The sequence below is a fragment of the Xiphophorus maculatus genome, chromosome 15, assembly GCF_002775205.1.
Source record: "Xiphophorus maculatus strain JP 163 A chromosome 15, X_maculatus-5.0-male, whole genome shotgun sequence".
Classification (NCBI taxonomy): domain Eukaryota; kingdom Metazoa; phylum Chordata; class Actinopteri; order Cyprinodontiformes; family Poeciliidae; genus Xiphophorus; species Xiphophorus maculatus.
The window spans coordinates 5,981,153-6,002,471 of record NC_036457.1 but is presented as its reverse complement, the minus strand read 5'-3'; the positions used below and the strand labels follow the sequence as shown (position 1 = coordinate 6,002,471).

The window sequence follows — 21,319 nt, the reverse complement described above, 5'->3', positions numbered from 1 at the left end:
GTAAACGGATAAAAAAACTGCATTGATTTGATTGATAACATAATATTTAAGCTCACTTATGTGCTACGGATTTGGCCCCGGGCGCTTGAGTTTGACACAGGTGTTCTACGTCATGGATAAACAAGGTAAACAATGAACCATCTTGTCACATTCGGAGTTCTGTGGCTCATCCAGGACATGAACCGCCACTAAAGGTGAGTTTGATGATTTTACAGAAAAAGTCTGGCTTGCTGCTTTAAAACCCCGGTGGATTAATCTTGTGGGAAGTGTTTAACAATCCACTCATCCTAATGATTTAATTGGAATGCAGTTTGGTCATGCTGCGTGCCATTCATAAGATTCTGTGGAGTTTCTCGGCGCAACAGCAGAAGGAGGGGCTCTCCTCTCCTCTCCTCTCCTCTTCTCTCCATTCTTTCGCCTCACGCTGATTCGGTGATTCGGATTCGGTCGCAGTCTCTCCTCGCCAAAAGAAAACAGCCTCTACAGCAGCTACCAGCCTGCAGCCACGATGTTTTTGCCGGGAAGAGGAGAGGGGTTTGTGTTTTTGGTGGCGCACGCTGCGTCCCCCTGTGGATCGTGGACATTTCGCAGCCCGGTGTTGTTTTAGGTGCTCTGGATGTCAGGGAGCACCATCGTGCATGGCTTTCATTGACCTGCATTTTCTGCTATGCATCCCTAATGGGGGAAATGTGGGTCGGAAGCTGCAAGCTGAGGTTCACCTTGCGCTGTGATGACTGATTCTTTTTTATTTATTTATTTTTGCCCACGTTTTATTAACATATTTGCTGAGAAATTATTGGCTGCACGTATTTTCCTAGCTCTCGGTTCAGCAGTTAGGGTTTTTTTTTTTCACCGTAATTTCCGCGATCTGAACATGCTTTTGTAGTTCCAGTGGCCAGCATCTTCCAAAAATAATCATCTAGGATCTGTGCGTGGTCGAGATGGATGGCTGGAGCCGGGCAGCTACGGTGGGGGACGGTGCGGTGAATTTCACAGCCGCCCGCCTCTGGCTGGATCTCCTGAACGCATCGGGCCGGTGGGACAGCAGCAGCAGTCCGCCTGCAGACGGAACCGGGCTGCAGGAGCAGCAGGAGCGCCTGGTCCGAGAGCAAGCCTACCGGGACTTCACCACCACCGTCCAGGTTCTCATCCTGATCGGGTCGCTGCTCGGTACGTCCACTTATTGCATATTCAACCATCCACAAATGATGAGAAGTGAACATTTTTCTCAAATTTGGTCATTTTAACGCCTCTTTCTTAAGCTTCTTTCTGTTACCTTACCCTGAGTCTCAATAGCGCCGTTCAGACCAACTTGCCCTGCCTTGAGGGACCTCTATCACTCCATCTCTATCGTTTATGCTTCTGGCTTTGACGTACACGCTGTTAGACGAGCAGCCAGAAGCACAAACGTTCTGGCCAACATGAAAGCTGCAAATTAATGTGTCATTTGTCACGGATGTGGTCGTGACATCGTGATTCTCTGGAGCCGAAAACACACTTGCACCAGATTGCTTGTGTGTCGCAAGAAAAGGTATGAGATTCGTCAGAGGCTGGATGTTTTGGAGAGGCCACAAAGTTCCCATTTATTGTGATGAACGCTGGTTCCATTGACTTAAAAAAATGTTGCAAAACGGAATGAAATGACATGGCTTTGGCTCAAAACCACATCAAGGTCAAAGACAAATGAATAGCTGTTGGGTTGCGAACACACCAATAAGTCAAATATGCTTTTAATTGAAAAGAAGAATAAGCTTTTCCTTGACATGACAGAGGAAATGTTTTGCACAACCATTGTTGTAATAATGTGGGAGCTACATGAATAAAAATGATTTATTTCCACCATAAACTTGTACAGACAAGGTCGCCTTCAGTAAGAGACACATGCATATTGAGCATCAGATAAAATGACAACAGTATGTTTGACAGACCATTGACTTCATTAAAGAGCTGAAGGAAACAGGAAGGCTTTGTAGCGATGTGTGAATTAATAAACCAGGACTGGAATACTCCATCAGGTCCAAAATGGGAATATTCCTCATGCCTTTCCAGTTTCCACTAAATGAAGTTAATAACTTCCCCAATCTTTGCATATTTTAAGCATTATATATATATTTTGTATGACTAGCCATGCATATTTTAAAATATAATCTTCTCTGCAGCTTCCTCACATTTTCCTCATGAATATGGATCTTGTTTTCAGAGCTGCCGGCATATAAATGACGAATCTAATATTTTCTGTAGAAACCTTCTTTAGTTTGGGCCTTTTATTACTGCTCTTCAAGTAAATTCTCCAGACAAACGTATGTTATTTTAATGCAACACTGTATTACACAGTAGAGGTGAGAAAACATTTTGTGTTTTAAATTCAGTCTCACTGTGGTAATGGCCTTCGTTTATTAAAGCCCGTCAGAGAAATAGTCCTGTTGCTCACCTTTAAATTGTGCTATCCTTCTCACCAGTTACAGATATTACATCCCACGATTTTTATTTAAGATATTCCAGCTCATGTGATGACACATCTGAATCAAAGTTTTGCAGATGTTTAACCGGTGCGTTGCAAAAATGGGGACATGTTCGGCTCGGTCGGGATTTCCCCTTTTTCTGATCCTCTTAATGGAGAGCAGAGTGTCTGCTTTGGGAATCTCAGGGTCTCTGAGGTTGTATTGTCCTCTCACTGCTATGACCTTCAGCACGCATTGAAGAAATGTGCAGTCGGTGAAGCGGCCAGGATAAGAGAATCTGAGATTTTATTTTCTAGTGCTCATTTTGACTTCTTGTTTTTGATGCATTGTTTGAAGCAATGTGGTTTCTGCTCTGATCCATCAAAGTAGAAAAAGGCACATTTCCTGATTTACTGACTCACCTGCATTCCAGTCCTCACCTGCAGATATGAGATACGAATAATGCCTGAAAGAATGAGCTCCCAGATACGAGTGGCTAAAATCAGCTTTTCCCGTTCCACATCAGGTCGCTTTCGCCCACTTTAAATGGACCAGATTCACTTGGACACTTGTGAAAGATCATCTGAATTCAGATGTTGATCAAGAACAAGTGGACTCTTCCTTTCCTGAAAACACTGCAAATAAACAGCTGAACTTCCAGTGTTTATATTAACAATTTACAGACAAAAATGTCATCTAAAGTCTTAAATCTTTATTTAGCTTGTTGTCTCACTTTTTTACATATATTTCTGAACATGCAGACATCATAAGCAGATTCTCCTTAATGTGTAATTCATATAATGATTGAGTGAGTTGAATCTTTTTCGGTTGCTTCTTCTTTTAGGCGATCCTCTGACACGTGTCAAACTCAAGGCCCTTGGGCCAAATCCGGCCCGCCGTAGCTTTCTATATGGCCCTCTAGATTCTAGACTAAACACTAATTGAGCTTAAATATTATATTATCAATCAAATCAATGCAGTTTTCATCTGTTTACTGCCAAATTATATTAACCTGTCCCTCCAGTTTTTTGAGAATTATTGTGGAAAGTCGTGCAAAATCAACAAATCTCTGCACTTTGTTTTGCGCCAATACATAATTGGGAGTTTATAGCAGATTTTTCTCAGACATTGTTAAAAATGTTTTTACTTACAGTACTAAACAGCTGCCTCAGTTTTAATTGAGGTCAGAATATAGTCCATGATCTTTACAGTGAGTAATAAAAAGTCACATTTACCGTCATAAATAAGTCAAATTACAACCACAAACACTTTGACTTTTATTGCAAATGAACCACAAAAAGAATCATGAACTCCTAGAGGAACTGAAAAGATGCTCAATAATAATACTTAATTTTAAGGATTCATAGATATTTTAACAGTTTGTGAACAGGTTTTATTAATACATTCTGGCACAACCGGCCCTTTAAGAGCATTCAGGATTTGGATTTGGCCCAAAACGAAAATGAGTTTGATGCTCCTGCTCTATGAGGAAACACTAAATGCAGAATTAAAAATCAACTTATTTACAAAAAAATGAATTTTCCTTTTATTTTTCTTGTTTCGATTAGAAGATAACCGGTTCCTACTATTTCAGGCAAATGGCTTGAGGTGATTGGTGCACACTAGTTAAGCATTAATATTGTTTGCAGGAGGAAAGCTCTTGTGTGCTTTAAAGTCTGACAATAACATAGAATAATGTTTATTGTAGCTCACTGCTCCGCATAGGGTCTCATTCATAAATGGAAAACAAAATGAAAGCAATAAACAGCCGGGAAAATAGGAGCAGTTACGGCTTGAAATGCTCTCACCATCACACTGAAGATGAAGCTTAATTTTGTACTGTCTGCTTTTAGTATTACAGCAATAAATTCAGCAATGGCTGTTCTTTAATCAGGATATATTCTAAAAATTGTTTTTGTTAATCTGTTTACAATAAGTTCTGTTTTCCTAAGACTGGTTAAAATCTCAAGCTTTGATAGAAGGTGCAAAATATTACTGAAATATCAGTGGAAAGAGTAAAAATGACCAAATGACAAACCTAAATATACAACCAAACCTACAATGGGGTTACATTGGTCTAGTTCAATCATATTTATGTAGTAGAACACTCCAAGTAGTCCAGTTTTTACAATTCAGTAAAAACAGCAGTCATCCAAACAATTATTCAAGTCAGAAATTAGAATAAAAATGTATTTAATTAAACAGGTCATCTGGCTTTATTTGTCCAAAAATGATGCAAAAATCTAACGTTATGTACAAGTTGTTGTATTTTAAAGAATAAAACAAAATAGTTAGTGAAATTAATACCATCATCCAACCATTTTATTTGTAATCTGATGTTCTAATTGTATCACTTTTTTTTATTCTGAGAGTTAATGAAAAAAGTTGTTAAAAATAAACTTATAGCATCATTGCAAAATAATCCTATAAGCATCACAACAAAAAAGTCAAGTAATGTTATAACAGTTTCTAACATTACTTGATTATCAATAATTTTATTCACTTTTAATAAAGTTTCAAGTGCTTTGATTGTTATTCTGAGATTTTTGTTAATGAAAAGTGCATTACAAATTAAATTCATCATCATCATTATTATTATTATTATCGTGCCAAATGCTTTCAGTGATAATTTATGCTGTTTCAGCCTTCTCAACAAAATGTTAAACAATAAAGTTTGTGTAGAAACAAGAAGTCTCTTTTTAACATCTTGCATGTGTATCTTTCTTTGGTGCAATTTTCTGGTGAAGTGCAGCCAGAACAGCAGACAAAGCAGCAGCTTCATTCAGAACCAAGAGAAAAAATAGGTGTGTTAGCCATCTGCTGCTAATCATTCACAAAACATTTCTGCCATGGGAAATAGAGTCATTAAGCACCACTCGGATGCAATAATAATAAAAAAGGAGCTGTTAAATGTGTTGATAATGAGTCACACATTTGGTCTTAATAGCTTGTGCTGCTACCTTTAGACACATAGAAGCTTATTAAGTCTACACCCAGAGAAAACACAAACTGTCCTTTCTGCTGATGTTGCTCCCTCTGGCTGGACTGGCATTTGACGGGTTGAAAAAACAGTCGGTTTTAGTGTTTGGTCTTTATCTCTGTTGGTGGTTGTCACGGTATTTGCCAAGTAGCAGGTGAGTATTGTAAGGCAAAGATAAGAGAGCAGGATGAAGGTTAAATTGCTGTCTGTCTGCATCAAGACGTCATTTTTGTGAGCGAGTCACTGTTGCATCGGTGTTCAGGGAGCCCTTGATGTGAGCAACCTGCAGCTGTTTGGAGCCCGTGGGATGTTCGTGTTAACGCATCAGAACAACATGTTGCTGATCCCACACAGCACTTTGCTTTGCTGTCCAAGGATATGACTTCATGTATATCAACTGGTTGATGCCAGGTTATGATGTAGAACATGGTTAAAATGAACAGGCTAGTAATGTTAAATAATGTCTCAATGTAAAGGCATTTTATTGCCGTACCAAAATATAAAACAAAAAGAAATTAACAGTAAATGCTTTATCGTTTTAATTCATTCATTAAGAAATTATGAATGCTAATTCCTTTTTTTGCTTTCCTAACGATTTCCAGTGGTGGGTTTCAGATGACGTAGCACCGACGTCATGCAATGCAAATGATGTCAGGAAGTAAACGCAGCCCGTTTACTTCTGTTGATCCAGCTTCAAAATGCCTAAAGTCTGTGTAGTGTACGGTTGGTCCAACTGCTCTAGTAGAGAGAAAGATGGACGTTATTTTTGTTCGCCAAAGCTAGTCGGTCACAAAGGAGTTAATTTTTAAAAACTTACCAGAAAAAGATGAGAAAAGTGTGTCAACAATCTGCGGCTAAAAACAGGCGGTGTGGAAACTAACAATGCCAGAGTTTCCACTTTCTAACAGGTAACGATCGCATTGTTTAAATTGCATTTTCAGATATTTTATTGGACAGTTACTGAGAAAGAAAAGCAGTCATATGCAAGCCACAGTGAGCTGTGACATATTTCCCCACTCTCTCTGGCCACGAACCATGTTTTAGTGGGGTTTCTGTAGAACCGAGTGGTTGACCTATGACCTACACTGTAGAAATGCAGAACGACTCAACATTAACATACAACTCCAGCATGAATTTGGGTTTACAGAAGAGAAATAAATGATTTACAAGTAGATCCAAGCACATAGAAATAACATGGGTTGGCTTGTTGTTAGCATTAGCAATAGCATTGTTGTCATAGACTAATTACTTAAAATAGCACAACTCACTACTCACCTGAGCAGAAACAAGTCGACAGCCGTTTAATTCTTCTTGTGATCCTAAATAGTTGTCCCAACCCGAAACTAAATCATTTTAAAGCTTTCTTCTGGCTCATTGTACAATATGAGGTCTGCAGCACCAGATATGTAGATCGCCTCGACTCCGGTTAAATCCTCAAGATTATAATAAGTTGTTTTTTTTTACCGAGACAATATGGATCATATCCTAAATATGACCTACATATGGAGATACCTCGCCTGTTCAGCCCATTTAGGATATTGGCGCGAAATTCAGACCCCATTTGAATTTCGCGCGTCATCCGGGTCAAGTCTGACACCCAGCAAAAAAGTCTAAGAACCCGTTGTAAACAGACTTTTGCAATCTGCTAAACCACAAAAATATTCACATCAAACGCTTCGTTTAACACTGATTCAGCTTAATAAATCACTTCAGGCAAACAGGAAGTCTGGTCTTTGCTCTCAACCCCTTTCTCCTTTCCTCAGGTAATGCGACCGTGCTGTGGTGCACCTGCTGCACGACTGTCTTTAAATCAGTTACCAAACGATTCATCAAGAACCTGGCGTGCTCCGGTATCTGCGCCGGACTCGTGTGCGTCCCCTTCGACGTGGCGCTGGGGGCCAGTCCCCGCTGCTGCCTGTGGCTGCACACGCTGCTGCTCTGCAAGGTCGTCAAATTCCTGCATAAACTCTTCTGCTCCGTCACCGTGCTCAGCTTCAGCGCCATCGCACTCGACAGGTACACAAAATTATTCGTTTCTTTTTAGTTTTTGCATTTTAAGTAGTTGGATAAGAGCAGGAAGGCATTGCACAGTGCTGTGAAAGTAAGATTTGCCCTTGAGCAAATCTTAACTTGATTCAGAGTGAAAGAAAAATGGCTTCCCAACCCAATCTGCACCCTAAACCTAACTGGTTTTACTAACATCTGCAGCAACAACTCCGATCAGACATTTCCGATAACCTGCAATGAGTCTTGCTGTGGCGGAATTTTGCAGAATGGTTTTAATCAGTGGTGGAGAAAGTACTCATACAATGTACTTAAGTAAAAGTACAAATACACAGACAAAAATTTACTCAAGTAAAAGTCAAAGTACCACATTATTATTTTACTTAAGTAAAAGTAAGAAAGTACAAGCTTTTAAAACTACTTAAGTATTAAAAGTAAAAGTACTTGCCGACCATAATACCTAACGGCTTATATAATGTCATTAAGTGTACCTATCGTATTTAGTTTTAATAAATCAGTAATGTACCATTTTAATGAGCAATGCTGTTACTTGCAAGTTCATGCTAGCTTATAACAATATACAGTAATCGTATTTATTTACTGCAGTCGAGTTCAACAAAAAGCTTGCTAAGATTACATAAAACTTCACTAACACAAATTAATTTAACATCGATAGCGTTTAGCAACTTAACTTACCTCAATATGTTTTTTCAAATTTGATGGTGAATTTTTGAAAGATAGAATTTCATGCTTTTGGGGAAGGCAAAGGCGGCATTGGAATCTCCAGGAAGCGTTTTTTGACCCAGTTATTTCACAGAAATGTTTTAAATAAGGCCATGGGTGGGGCAGGTCTTCTGGAGGATGACTATCCTTGGACTCCATTCTGGGAGTTAATGATTCTGCAGGTCCTGCGTACTGTGCTGCTCTTCTTGAGGGAGGGCCTAATGGTTATTTCCCGCTTTGGATTGGTTCAGCGGACTGATTCTGCTCTCGCCATTGGATACTTTCAAACTAACGAACAAATCAAAAAACTGAAATGCGTCTTGGATGTAACGAGTAACGAAACGCTATATAGAAATGTAGTGAAGTAGAAAGTACAGATACTTACTGTTAAATGTAGTGGAGTAAAAGTAGAAAGTATCCATTATTAAATCTACTTAAGTAAAGTACAGATACACGAAAATTGTACTTAAGTACAGTAACGAAGTACTTGTACTTCGTTACTTCCCACCACTGGTTTTAATTCACATTAAAAATGGTCCTAAAACCTAAGAAATGTCATAAATGAACAGATAATTACTTTCTTTATTAATTTCTGCATTTCTTTAAGTTGCAGCATGGTATGTTGCTTCCTGAGATACTGTCATTTTGATAAAAAAAAAAAAAATCTTATTTAAAGTGGACCTAAAGTACATTTTATTCTTCCATTTGAGTTTCAACTGCTTTTTTAAAAATTGTTTTTTGGCAATTAGTTCATGTTTTTTGTTGTCTACAGTTTGCCGTTACCTAGCAACCCCAGCCAAGCCCAGCTCATCGCCTAGCAACCCAAAAGTAGCAACATTTGGTTATTGAGATATTACACTCAGATTTCTACAGAATGTAATAAATCACAGTTTTGGATAGTTTTGTCCCCTTGAGGTTGCTGTAGGTAACTTTTATTAAAAAATAGATTATTTTTGTTTTTACATATTTGTTAAAACTGTGTCACTATGTCCTGACAGATAATCTATGAAAACGTTAAGTAGTTTTACATTTGCCTTTTTAAAACTTGTTTCTGAAGTTTTAATAAATTAAGTCATAATTCTGAACTTTTTTTTGATTATCTAAACAAAAGCTGTCAAACTCATTTAGTTTTGGCTGAAATCAAGATCATGAACGTTCTTAAAGGGCCGCTTGTGCCAGAATGTATTAATAAAACCTGTTCAAAAGCTGTTAAAATATCAATAAATTCTGAAAATTGAATAATATTATTGGACATCTTTTCAGTCCCTCTTGGATTTCGTGATTCTTTTTGTGACTTTTTGCAATACAAATCAAAGTATTTGCGATACTTGAGCTTGTTTATGATGGTAAATGCAGCTGTTAAATACAATTAAGAAAGTTTTTGGCCATTTTTAAGAAAAATCAGCAAAATGTTCGCAATTTGTTGATTTTGCGTGAAATTCAGTCAAAGTGTTTGTGGTTCTAGTTTGGCTTATTTATGATGGTAAATGTGACTATTACTCACTGTATAGCTCATGCACTATAATCTTACATCAATTAAAGCTGAGGCAGCTGTTTAGTACAAGTAAAAAAGTTTTTGACTATTTTTGAGAAAAAACTCCCAATTATTTATTAGCGCAAAAACGTGCTTCGATTTGTTTATTTTGTGTGAATTTCCACAATAAGTCTCAAGAACCTGGACGGACTGATTGATATAATTTGGCAGTAAACAAATAGAAACTGCATTGATTTGATTGATAACATAATATTTAATCACAGTTAGTGTTTAGTCTAGAATCTATAGGGCCACATAAAAAGCTACGGCGGGCTGGATTTGCCCCACGGGCCTTGAGTTTGACAAGTGATCTAAAATAATTAAATGTGACAAAAATGTAAAAAAAAAAAAAAAAAAAAAGGCAAAATCTGTATGGGGGCAAATGTGTCTTTACAGCATTTCTACTTACAATAAATTGTGTTTGTTCTTAAAATAAAAGCTTCTTCCTGGAGTTTCCAGCCATAACAACCTAAATGTCAACGCATAGTTGAAAAATAATGAAGGGCACCCCCTGCTTACTTCACCAAATTTGATTTGAGCTCTTCACTTTGTCCACACATGAGGCTAACATTCCCAGAGTGAATATTTTTTTGTACAATTGCAGAAGGTTAGCTGCATATTATAATGGAGTCTCAAATAAGAGCTAAAATTGTTTTTCAGGTTGTCAGAATAGTCCTTTAAGTCTCTCTCTGCACCCTGGGATTGATTCTGCATGTGTCCCAGCTTCCCTGCAGCGTTAAGTGCTGCAACCAAAAGCTGCCAAAGATAGCAGCTTCTGCCCACATAAAGTCACACACACTGTCTTTAAAATGTAACTGTGTTCTATCTCATCTGGAAAATGGAATCGCATTTGTCCTTGTTGTTGTCAGAATTGGTTACTCGAGCATCCACTTTGTTCAGCTAAATAAATAATGGTGCAGTAAACAGTTGGTCAGACCAGAAGAGGGACAGTGCAAAAAGCAAAGAAAAAGAAGTATTTTCTTGATACAAATTGATTCATGAAGGCGCATCTGTGTCATGTTTTCACTTAAGGGTTGAACCGTGATGAAAATAAAATTAAATACACGTCTAAAATTTTGATAAGTGGCCAACATATCTTTTTTATTTGCATATTGATCTGGGTTGTAAAAACACTCCTGTAACATTTGGAAAATGATGTGGAAGGACAGAATTTAGCCTGTAATGGACCTTTTTTATTTTTAGTATTCACAAAGACATGTATTTTGTTTGTTTCAGTGGAAATATGCTAAAATGTGCTGCTGAGTTTTGTGGGAACACCTCCAAAATGTTCTTCTGGTGTCGACTGCGATTTTAGATCAAGGATGTGCCACAAATCTGTGTTAAGCAGATAAACATGCTGTGAGCATATTACCTGCAGGCATAAACAAAACGTCCTGGTATCCCAGGATCAAAAATTAAGTAGGAACAGACAAAAGGGAGAGACAAGGAGCTTCATTAGCAGCAAAAACTGTTCTGCGCTCTTTTCTGCTGTTGTTAACAGCTTTTTAAAGCCTTATTATAATAAATTAACAAATGACAATAATCATTTTCAGCCCATTCATGTTACATTATAGTAATGAAGGAAAGAGTTAAGGAGCTTGCACCAACTGTGGGAAACGTCGCTAAGATGCTTACCTTACATTAGCATGCACCTATGAAAAAAAATAATCAGTTAAAACAAACTTGCACACAGTTTGCCCAAAAAAAAAATCCTTGCAGTATCCTGGCTATAGTTCTCCTCCTTTAATCACAGAAATGTATTTTTGCTGTCTTCGTCCCACTACGTTGCCCCCTGCTGGCAACCTTAGGCAAGTGTTTTGAATTCTTAAATGATTTTTTAAATCTATTCTGTGAAAACCAGTGAAAAGACTGTGTAACAATTTATTGAATTGAAGTTACTGAATTTAACATTCAATTAAATGTGAATGCAATAAAATAATGTTAATTTTAAAAGTATTAAATGTCTTTAAATCATTAAAATGCAAGCGTAGCTGATGCAAATAATATGTGTATTTGATTATTTCATGGTTCCAGTAGCATCACCATGAAAGACTGTCACGATTTTCAGAAATACACGAAGCACTAAAAATAGGTGCATAGTGGGGAGATAATGCCTTTAATAATCACAACAATAAATGTGACACATTACAGGCATGTATTAACCCATACTATTCTATTTTTATGTAAATGTAAATGTGTCAAACCTTTCAAGAGTTACTAATTTTCCTAACCTATCACTGAAAGTGTGTGACAGAGAAGCGAGAAAGAGGATTTTCACACTAACTGCTGAGGAACCAAATAAAATTGCATTTAAATCTTTTTCTTTATTCAGAAAAACAGGTTATAAAGAATCCCTGCTTTACAAAAGATAATAATTTACTCTCTTCTTTTACGTTCTAAATTCTCTGTTGAACTGAATTAGTGTTGGCTTACTTTCTGCATTGGGGTTGCAGTCAGCTGCTATATTGTTGTGCCATCGTCTCAACCTGGATTTTACTGCTTTAAAGATTGTGTTGGCTCCATAGCAACCGCAGTCAGAAAAATATCAAATACTTGATTATTTATTCTTTTGAAGGGTAATCAAGGCTACAGATATACAGCCAAGTTGAGAGTGCTGCACAGTTACTGGCTCGTTTACACATCGATGCAGGAAAATACCGAATAAAATCTACATTTGTTTTTTTCTTTTTTTCTGCTTGTGAATATTATTGGTTGTGGGACGACAGAAGAAAAGGCCTGGCCAAGCCACCAATCATGCAGGAAACAATAAAAGTTTAATTACAGATACAAGTACCTTTAAGAAAACTGCAAACTCAAGCACTTTTTGCATGAAATTAGAAAAATACAGCTTAAATCCTTCAGATATTCCTATTGGCCATCCCCTTGCAAATTAGCTGTGGCAAATCAACTCCCTCTAATAGAGCAACAACATAAATATTTCACAGAGAAATTCACCTCTTAGCCATTTTTCTAAATATTTGCAGCAAATATAATGGATTCATTCATGTTGGAGTTGTTCTGTCTTTCCTGTAAAACCACTTGAAGCTCATATATCAGTAGGAGATTGTGTGAATTTCCGCTGTGCTTGCCTAACTTCACATCAACAGGATGCATGTTGTTTCTGTTATTGATGTGGATATTTTTTAAATAGATTCACTCTTTGAAATTCCACTCTGCTTATCTGTATTTCCACATAAATCCTCTTAAGAGAGATTTTCATAAGCCGTTTTAGGCGTGACTGCAGTCAGACGACACTCGGCTCAATGAAAAGGCCTTTTTTTTCCACAGTAGAAAATGGTTTAAACCACATCAGAACCCTCAAACTACCTTCAGTTTTTAAAAAATTGGCTACACCTTTGGGACATGAAGAGACAAATCACAGTTTCTCTTAGATCATATGTGTCAAACTCGAGGCCCAGCGGCCAAATCTGGCCCAATGTAGCTTATACTTTGGGCCTCTAGACTCCAGAACACATAAATATAACCTTCAAGATAACAATTGTGTGCTTAAATATTATTTTATCAATCAAATCAAAGCAGTTTTATTTGCATACTTCCATGGACAATCAGTTTTTTGTGGAAATTCATGCAAAATCAACGCTAATACATAATTGTGACTTTATTGCACATTTTCTGCTAAAATGATCAAACCCGTTTGAGACTACTAACACCCACCTGCAGGTGGCAGTATGTCTTTCTTCTACCACATTTCTGCCACAGCGTTTTCAAGATTTAGAGACAAAAAAAACATATTTGACATCAGACATAAGTGCAAGTATTTCAAAATTCTTTGAAAAATATTTTTAAATTAGCACGACAAAATCTGTGATTTTGATTACAAAAAAATACAAAACAAACATGAAATTTTGGTTCGAAAAGATGTTTGATATTTAATTTCAGGCAGTACTTATTGAATGCAGAGACACTATTTATTAATATTTTTAACAGTTTCATCAATCCATTCTTGCATAACTGACACTTGAGGACATTTATTATCAAAATGAAAACGGAGTTTGACACTATGTGACACTACATGCAAGCTGACTCTTTGTCGTTGTGTCTGCAGGTACTACTCAGTTCTGTACCCGCTAGAGAGGAAAATCTCCGATTCCAGATCTCGAGACTTGGTCATCTACATCTGGGTCCATGCAATCGTGGCCAGCCTCCCCGTGTTTGCCGTGACCAACGTTACCGACGTCTACGTCACCTCCTCCTGCTCAGATGACCACGCCCGCTCCCTGGGTCACGTGGTCTTCGTGTTGATCTACAACGTCACCACGGTGATCTTCCCCCTGGCCCTGGTCTTCCTGTTCATGCTCCTGATCCGCAGAGCGCTCAGTGCCAGCCAGAAGAAGAAGGTGATCATCGCAGCGCTGCGGACCCCGCAGAACAGCATCTCCATCCCGTACGTGTCGCAGAGAGAGGCAGAGCTTCACGCCACCCTGCTGGCCGCCGTGCTGGCTTTCTCAGCCTGCAGCGCCCCTTACGGAGCCTTGGTGGTTTATCGTACTGTTTTTGCAGACACTGAAGAGTTACCCGTCTCACTTTATCTCACAGCCCTTTGGCTCCCCAAGGTTTCGCTTCTTACCAACCCAATCCTGCTCCTGACGGTTAACCGCTCGGCCCGTCACAGCTGCATGGATCTGCTGTTCAGGATTCACAGGCGTTACAGCCGCCGAAACGCGGTCACCACCGGCAGATTGGCGTCTATTGCGGGCGAGGGGCCAGTTGGGGAGCCAGTGGGCCTTGATACAGCTGGTCGCTCTGGGAGCCAGCTTTTGGAGATGTTTAACATTGGCCAACAGCAGATCTTTAGACCTTCTGGAGAGGAGGAAGATGAAGAGGATGTGAAGAATGAGATTCCTTCTGAAGCATCAGGAGGCAACTCGGAGCGCAAGGAAAACCAGAAGGATGGGTCAAGGCTGGGAAGCTTAAAGGGTGAAGTGAACATACCAAAGGATCCTGTTGGAGGGGTGATCATCACTAAAGAAGCCCCTGCTTCAGCTAAAGTGGCTCGGGCCTCTCCCGTTCACGCATGCGCATACACTTCCTCGTCGCAGGTGGCGCCCGCTACGCCCACAGAAGCGGAGGACTCTCCACAGTTCGGTTTTGGACCTTTTGAGCTGCCACCTCAGTGGCTTCCTGAGACCAGAAACAGCAAGAAGAGGCTGCTGCCTCCGCTGGGTAACACGCCAGAGGAGCTGATCCAGACCAAACTGCCCAGGCAGCGGTCCGAGCGGCGGATCAGCAGGAACAACAAGGTCAGCACGATTCCTGTCGTGGATCCGTGAACTGAGTCTGCACCACTGGATACAACTCAGTGCAGGCATTTAACAACAATGGCTTCATATGGTTGGCTCGAACTCTAATTTTTGACAAGATTTTTCCTTTCTTTACTCGAACTCAGACTTTCCAGTTTACTAAACCAGAGGCACTGTGGAGGAAAAACGGTTTGATATGACTTATTTGTAATGTTTTAGTCAAGTTGACAATTTTACCACAGCTTTGACTAATCCTGGTTTATAATTATAGAACATAATAAAATGTTTGAGACGACAGATGCCTTTGCAGAAATACTCATAGCACTTGAGCTTTTGAAAGATTTTTTACATTACATTCATAAACTTGACTTTATTTGACTTTTTTAATGTATCTGATGGACCAACACTAAGTAAGTACTTAATTGTTAAGTGGAATAAAAATGCTGCATGATTTTCTGTAATCTTAGGCCATCCTACTATGCAAAATTCACATTTTGCACATTTTTGTTCTTTGATTTGAGTTTTTATTGCTTCTGGTGTTTGGCAATAAGTAAACCGTTTTTGGTGTCTGGAAAGTAAGCCGTTTCAAAAACCTTCTGAAAGTAGCATGACAAATCAGCAGGCACTGCCCCGTTACTCCACAACCCTAGTGAAGTTAGTCCGTCACCTGGCAACCCCAGCGGATCTCCAGCAGATTTGGTCAGCAGTACTCTGTGCTATGGCTGCTGGAAAAGACATGTGTTTGGTTCTTGACTTACCATCCATCAACCACTGGCTGCATTATTGCTGGTTGTGCAGGAGGCTCTGCTTATGCTTTTCAAAGATGTACGGTTGTACAATTGTGCAACTGTTTGCAGCCATTTTCACATCTGAGTGTAAACGTTCAGGCTCAAATCTCAATATCTAAGAATGATTTTGTACCAAAAAATGTAATGAAAATGTTTTATATCCCATAAACCTATTCTGACACGATCAAGGAAGTATAATAGGTCACCTTTAAAGAAACAACTTGCATCTGAAAGACTTTTGATGATACATCATGTCTCATTTTCTTTGCAAGATAATTCATGCTCTCAGATTGGGTAGAGACTGAAGGTGAACAGCAGTTTTGAAGTTTTGCCACAAATTCCAAGTTGGATTTGGGCTATGACTTTGACTACGCCATTCTAACACATTAAGCCTCTCCCTGCTGGAAGGCAGAGTTGTATCATGTGGAAAGTTGTGTCTTGGTATGTTTATTGTGCCATACTGTTTCCATTTTTGGATGACTGAGTGGAACATCTGAGATGTTCAAAGACCCCTGATGGGATTTTATTTAAAGCCATTCATCATTTTCTTATGTCATGAGTTACTTTGTGTTGGTCTTTCACATAAAAAAAACAATATAGTCCTTTGAAGATTGTGGTTGTAACAGGAAAAAATGTGCAAAAGTTCAAGTGTGAGCAAGTTTGCAAGCTACTGCATAGCTGTCTGCGATTAAAAACAAGAAATCCAATCATAATGACGGATATGTAAAAATTTTGCATATCTTTCCACAAGCTATTGCAATAAAGACTCTTAAGTCTTGTAGAAAACTCTCCTGGTTTCACAGTTTGATGAGATTGTTCTCTATTTCTGAACACATCTCGAACCATTTGTAACAATTTGTCTTTTCAGTCTTCGCTGAAATATTTGAAATCTGCAATCTGATTTCTACTCTATGTTTTCTGCAGGTTCCTAATTGGAAATGTTCTCTGTCTCTACTAATATTTTACACATTATTATTGTTCATTCTTTTACTGTATGTGAGTTTTATATGCTGAAAAGTGCAGATGTGGATTATCCAAATACAGGTTTTGAATGACTCAAACCGATTCCATTTTTATTGTAGTCGCATTGGGTAAAAAGTAAGATTTATAGAAACAAGAGTGATTTAAATGCCCTGAATGTGTTCTACTGACTTCTTTTAGGTTTGCAACAATCCTCTTCTAAAAAAAAAATCAAGCAAGCAGAGACACACAAGCATCAAAAGCTCCAACTGACTCTTCTAGCTCCGTCTTCTTCGTGATGCATAATTCAATAGTATTATGCTATTATACTCAACCTTAACCTTTGTCTGAGGCAAACAGAGCTGGGCTGCACCTCAAATATTTGCAGATCAGTATCCTCTGTTGAGGATACCCACAATGCTTTGCTATGTCCACAAAGAACCTGAACGTCTGATTCATACCACCTCCAGTGGTATCAGGAAAAATGTGTCACGCCTTGCTTAAAAGAATATTGACAGCTATATGTTTTAAGCACAAAAATATGAAATTCTGATATTTATTTGGCACTTTTAGCATTGCAATAATAAAATACCTAGAAAGCAGGTTGTTGGTTTACAGTGACATAAAAACCAGTGTCATTGATTTCTCCCAGAATTTTATTCTGGGTTTGACCTAAAATTTGCCACCTGATTTCACAGATGGCTTATTCAAACATGACAACCTTTTAGTTGTGCAGTCATAAAGTGCTGAAAGAACACAAATATGTTTTCGTTTCTTAACGGCAAAGAAAACGGTTGCATTTATTCCATATTTTGTAGGAAGGAAATATTTTATGGGGACAGTCCTGATGATTTTCAACAAGATCATTGGGGCTTGACGTTTCTGTCATTGTTGTTGTTTGTCTTAAACCATGGACAAGTTTTCTAGGCTGAATTAATTTAAGTTGGTTGGCTTCCTCTTGCACAAAACACAAGAAATGGTGCAATCAAGTTGCACATGAGGGGGACATTTCTGTAAGCATTTCTGCTCTGCCAGACTCTGCAGGAAAGCAATAGCTTTTGGTTAAGAGTTTAGAGCTTACTGCCTGTGAAAAGCAGAAATCCAATGTGAATGCTGACTTTTCCCTTAATTTCATCATTTAAAAGCATCTTCTCCTTTTGGCCTGGAAGAGTGTCTCCTAATCTACTATGCAAAGAAACTCTAGAGGAAATCAGCAAAGAGGTTTGCTACAGACTCTTAGAGCGCAGGAAATTACATGGGCTGCAATCCAGACTGTGTAAGCACAGTTTAATCTTCTTTGCAGGCAGCATAAGAAAAAGCACATGAAGAATTATTGAGTAACAGAAGCACAAATCTGTATTTTGTGATCAGCATTAGGTTTTTGTAACCAAAGTAGGAATTGTTGTAGCTGGTATTCAGGTCGTGACTGTTTTTCCCTTCCATGTATTTGTTTCTATGGAAAGTCGTTGTAGTCAAGTAAGATTGTGTTTGTATTGTGGTTGCTGTCGGTGCAAAAAAAATCAATTCGGTGGTGTTATTAAACTATAAAATAAGTGACAGGGAGAGAAACTTTTTAAAAAGAATGTACCACTTGCTACTAATAAGTTTTAACGCTGATGCATTATGTCCATTTAGACTATACTGTCACCGTCTGGTAATCTTTCTTCTTTTTGCTGGAGCGTTTGTCAACTTAAAGTAGAAACGTTCTCGTTTAACACAATAAATGAACACACAGCTACGTTTTTCAAAACCATTTCTGCTTTCTACTTCTCAGCTTCTACTGCCAGGATTTGTCAGTTAGTTGGAAATATTGTTACACTGGATTACATTTGATTGTTTCATATGAATGCATAACAAAGATGCGTGTTTATTATATCTCCTCTTGTCAGAGCTCATTTTGAAGTAGATAAATCCTAATGTTATCAGGGAAATCTATTTTCAGCCGTCACTCAGGAACAGATGCAACACACACTCATGACCACTTCCCTTTTCTCTCTTTTTTTTTAAAGTAGCTATTACTCTGAATAACTGGAAGCTGGGCCTGATTTAAACAGGGTGGTTGCTAGACAACAGGTAACCCAGATGCTGTGGAGCAGCTCCTGGTGCAAACAGCTCCAGTGTTTCCCGCTGTGCTCACGTAAAGTGTCAGGGACAAAAACACAGAGTGATGGTATTGCAAATGGCAGTTTGATGGCAGATGGGAGCGGACACTTCAGCTTAGTTTTCATTTCTCCAGAGAAAGTGAAGGAAAGGGTAATTTCTGGTCCAGTTTTCTGATCTATGCAGCTGAAACTTGTGAAACGTAAAATCAAAATGTGCTTTCATTGTATCAAAATTGCTAAAATAAATCTTAAAATATGCCAATATAAAGTTGATGTGTTTATGCAGATGAATTAAGAGTTTGCTTGATGGCAGTAAAGTATTCCCATATAACCACTGCTTATGCAAAGGTAACTGACTCAAACCCTAGATGGTTTAAGAAACTCTTACAGATCGTCAGATAGTAGCTAAGCTCCAACATTTGCTGAATGTTTGTCCCCTCTGCATTGTGTTACACTGTAAAAAGAAATTAATTGAACCAACTTAAATGAATTGCTTCAATTGGTAACAAGTAGTTAAATTAAGTTTATCCAACTAAATTGATTAAGTTTTGTTTTTACTGAATTCATTAAGTGTGTTTAAAAATGACAAATTTAAGTTAGTCCTACTTTAAAAACTTTTTTTAAAAAGGTCCTTTATTAGTTTACTCCTTCAAAAAAAGAAGTAAACTAATAAAGGATCTTTTTTAAAGTTTTTTTTTGGCTTGGGTGGCCTTTATTTGAGAGTAATTAGACAGGAAAGTGGGAAATGACAAATGGGGAAAGGTCATCAGGCCAGGAATCGAACCTGCGACGGCTGCACTCTAACAAGTGTTTTTGGCTGTAGTTCATTTTATTGATTATAGAATGACTGTAGTCATATTATTGGCTACAGTAGCATAGTTTCAACACTTCTGACTTTCAGTTTCCCCAAAATTCAAGCTACTTTATGGTTCTGTTCCTTACTAGCAGATACTTAAAACACATAAACACAAAAATCAGTTTGTCTGCTTTTTTCCTGATGGCTCTGAGTGAATGCAAACCGGGACTTCAGGCTGGATGTGGTCTGCAGATGTTGCATGACTCTGCCAAGAAGTCTTTAAAGGGGAAAAAAACAGAAGAAAAACATATTGGGCGAAAGTATAATAGAAAACATCACAGCGCCTCAGACTGAAGAGCTCTTTCTCTTTGAGTGTCGGTACTTCAGCAGCAACCAGTGTGACAACTCTCAGGTCATTTTGACCCATTTTCCACCACATTTAAGAGATTTTCAATACGCTCCATTATGGAAGAAATATTTCCATCAAAATGCAATTTTGCATTCTTTTTTGCACAATGGGGATAAACAGTTGCTCAAGGTAAAATCGACATAATTTGGACACGCCAGGGCCTCAAAATTCAACTTGATGCCCCCTCACCTCATCTCTTACCAGTGATGTATTTTTACAGACACATAAAAGCAGGTTCTGATGGGCTCCTGCAGAGGTGAGGCTGAATCACTCGGTCTTACATGCCTCTCAGAAACACCTTGTTCTTTCCTCTATGCGCCCTTTAAGATTTCTCCCAATACAGCTGATTACAAGCAGGCTGTTCATGTTTGCTACCCCCCTTCAAGATATGCTCTGGATAAAAATATATAAGTACATACTTTACAAAGTTGGCTCATTTTACCTTAGGAAAACATGTCTTGCAACTGTATAAAACTGTTTTGCTTCCTGGATGAATAATGATGGTGAAATCATTTCAGAAAATGACTGAAGGTCAGGAAGACTCTCATGTTGCTCCTTTAACAGAGGAGCAACTCTAGAGGCTTTGATTGAGTTGAATTACTTTCCTTTTAATAAATATGATCAAAAATTATTTAAAAATGCGTTTCAGTTGACTGGAGGATTTTGACAAATGAGTAATTTCTTCAGCTAAAAACAAAAACAGACTTCGGACAAAGCGAGAGGATGGGTTAGCTTTTTGTCAGGAATGTCTCTTCACCTGCTTGCATCCAAAGTTTCCATGGTAACCAACCGGCTTTGACCTTACGGAGCCCCCTAATGGGTCATGGGGAGACATTTCTCTTTTGCATTCCCTTGCAATAAGCAAATACACCCAGGTCTGTTTTGTATACAGTCACAAATGTCAAGTTAAAATTTCAAATATATACACATTTAAAGAGCCTGAGTGAAAATGTGTTTATATATTCTTAACTCTGATGGAAAATCAATTTATTCACTGCATGTTTATGGCTGTTTGTGTAAGGTCGAGATGGTCCTGCACATGAAAACAGTCCTTTATTAACCATTCAGACTACCAACACAAAAAATACAATAAAAGCTGTCAGATATGACTTTATTACACCGGGAAAATAACTCAGAAATAATCCAAATAGTTTGGATGTGATGTTTCTTTCTTTCATTCTTAAGGAAAGTTTGTTTACATCTTAGAAGGGAGATGGAAATCCCATGTTTGGCCTATTTTGCTTTTGCATTTTGCACATGGGTTTGTGGTGCATTTCTGTCCTAAAAAAAGATGTAAAACTTCAGATATCTCGCAATCGAG

General features: G+C 38.3%; 1 protein-coding gene across 1 annotated transcript; it reads left to right on the top strand.

The window, feature by feature from the left end:
• The first annotated feature begins 265 nt into the window (after positions 1 to 265).
• gpr176 (G protein-coupled receptor 176) lies at positions 266 to 17,065 on the top strand. Its single transcript, XM_023348324.1, has 3 exons — positions 266 to 1,170; positions 7,185 to 7,437; positions 13,749 to 17,065. Exons 1-3 carry the CDS (start codon positions 942 to 944, stop codon positions 14,971 to 14,973), a joined length of 1,707 nt encoding a protein of 568 aa, XP_023204092.1. The 5' UTR covers positions 266 to 941; the 3' UTR covers positions 14,974 to 17,065.
• The last annotated feature ends 4,254 nt before the right edge of the window (positions 17,066 to 21,319 follow it).

What these genes read in the sequence shown, in the direction of transcription:
- gpr176 (XM_023348324.1), top strand. Translation starts at nt 942, where the DNA reads ATGGATGGCTGGAGCCGGGCAGCTACGGTGGGGGACGGTGCGGTGAAT. An exon ending in CCTGATCGGGTCGCTGCTCG is followed by an intron (nt 1,171 to 7,184) that starts GTACGTCCACTT and finishes TCCTTTCCTCAG; the next exon opens with GTAATGCGACCGTGCTGTGG. An exon ending in AGCGCCATCGCACTCGACAG is followed by an intron (nt 7,438 to 13,748) that starts GTACACAAAATT and finishes TTGTGTCTGCAG; the next exon opens with GTACTACTCAGTTCTGTACC.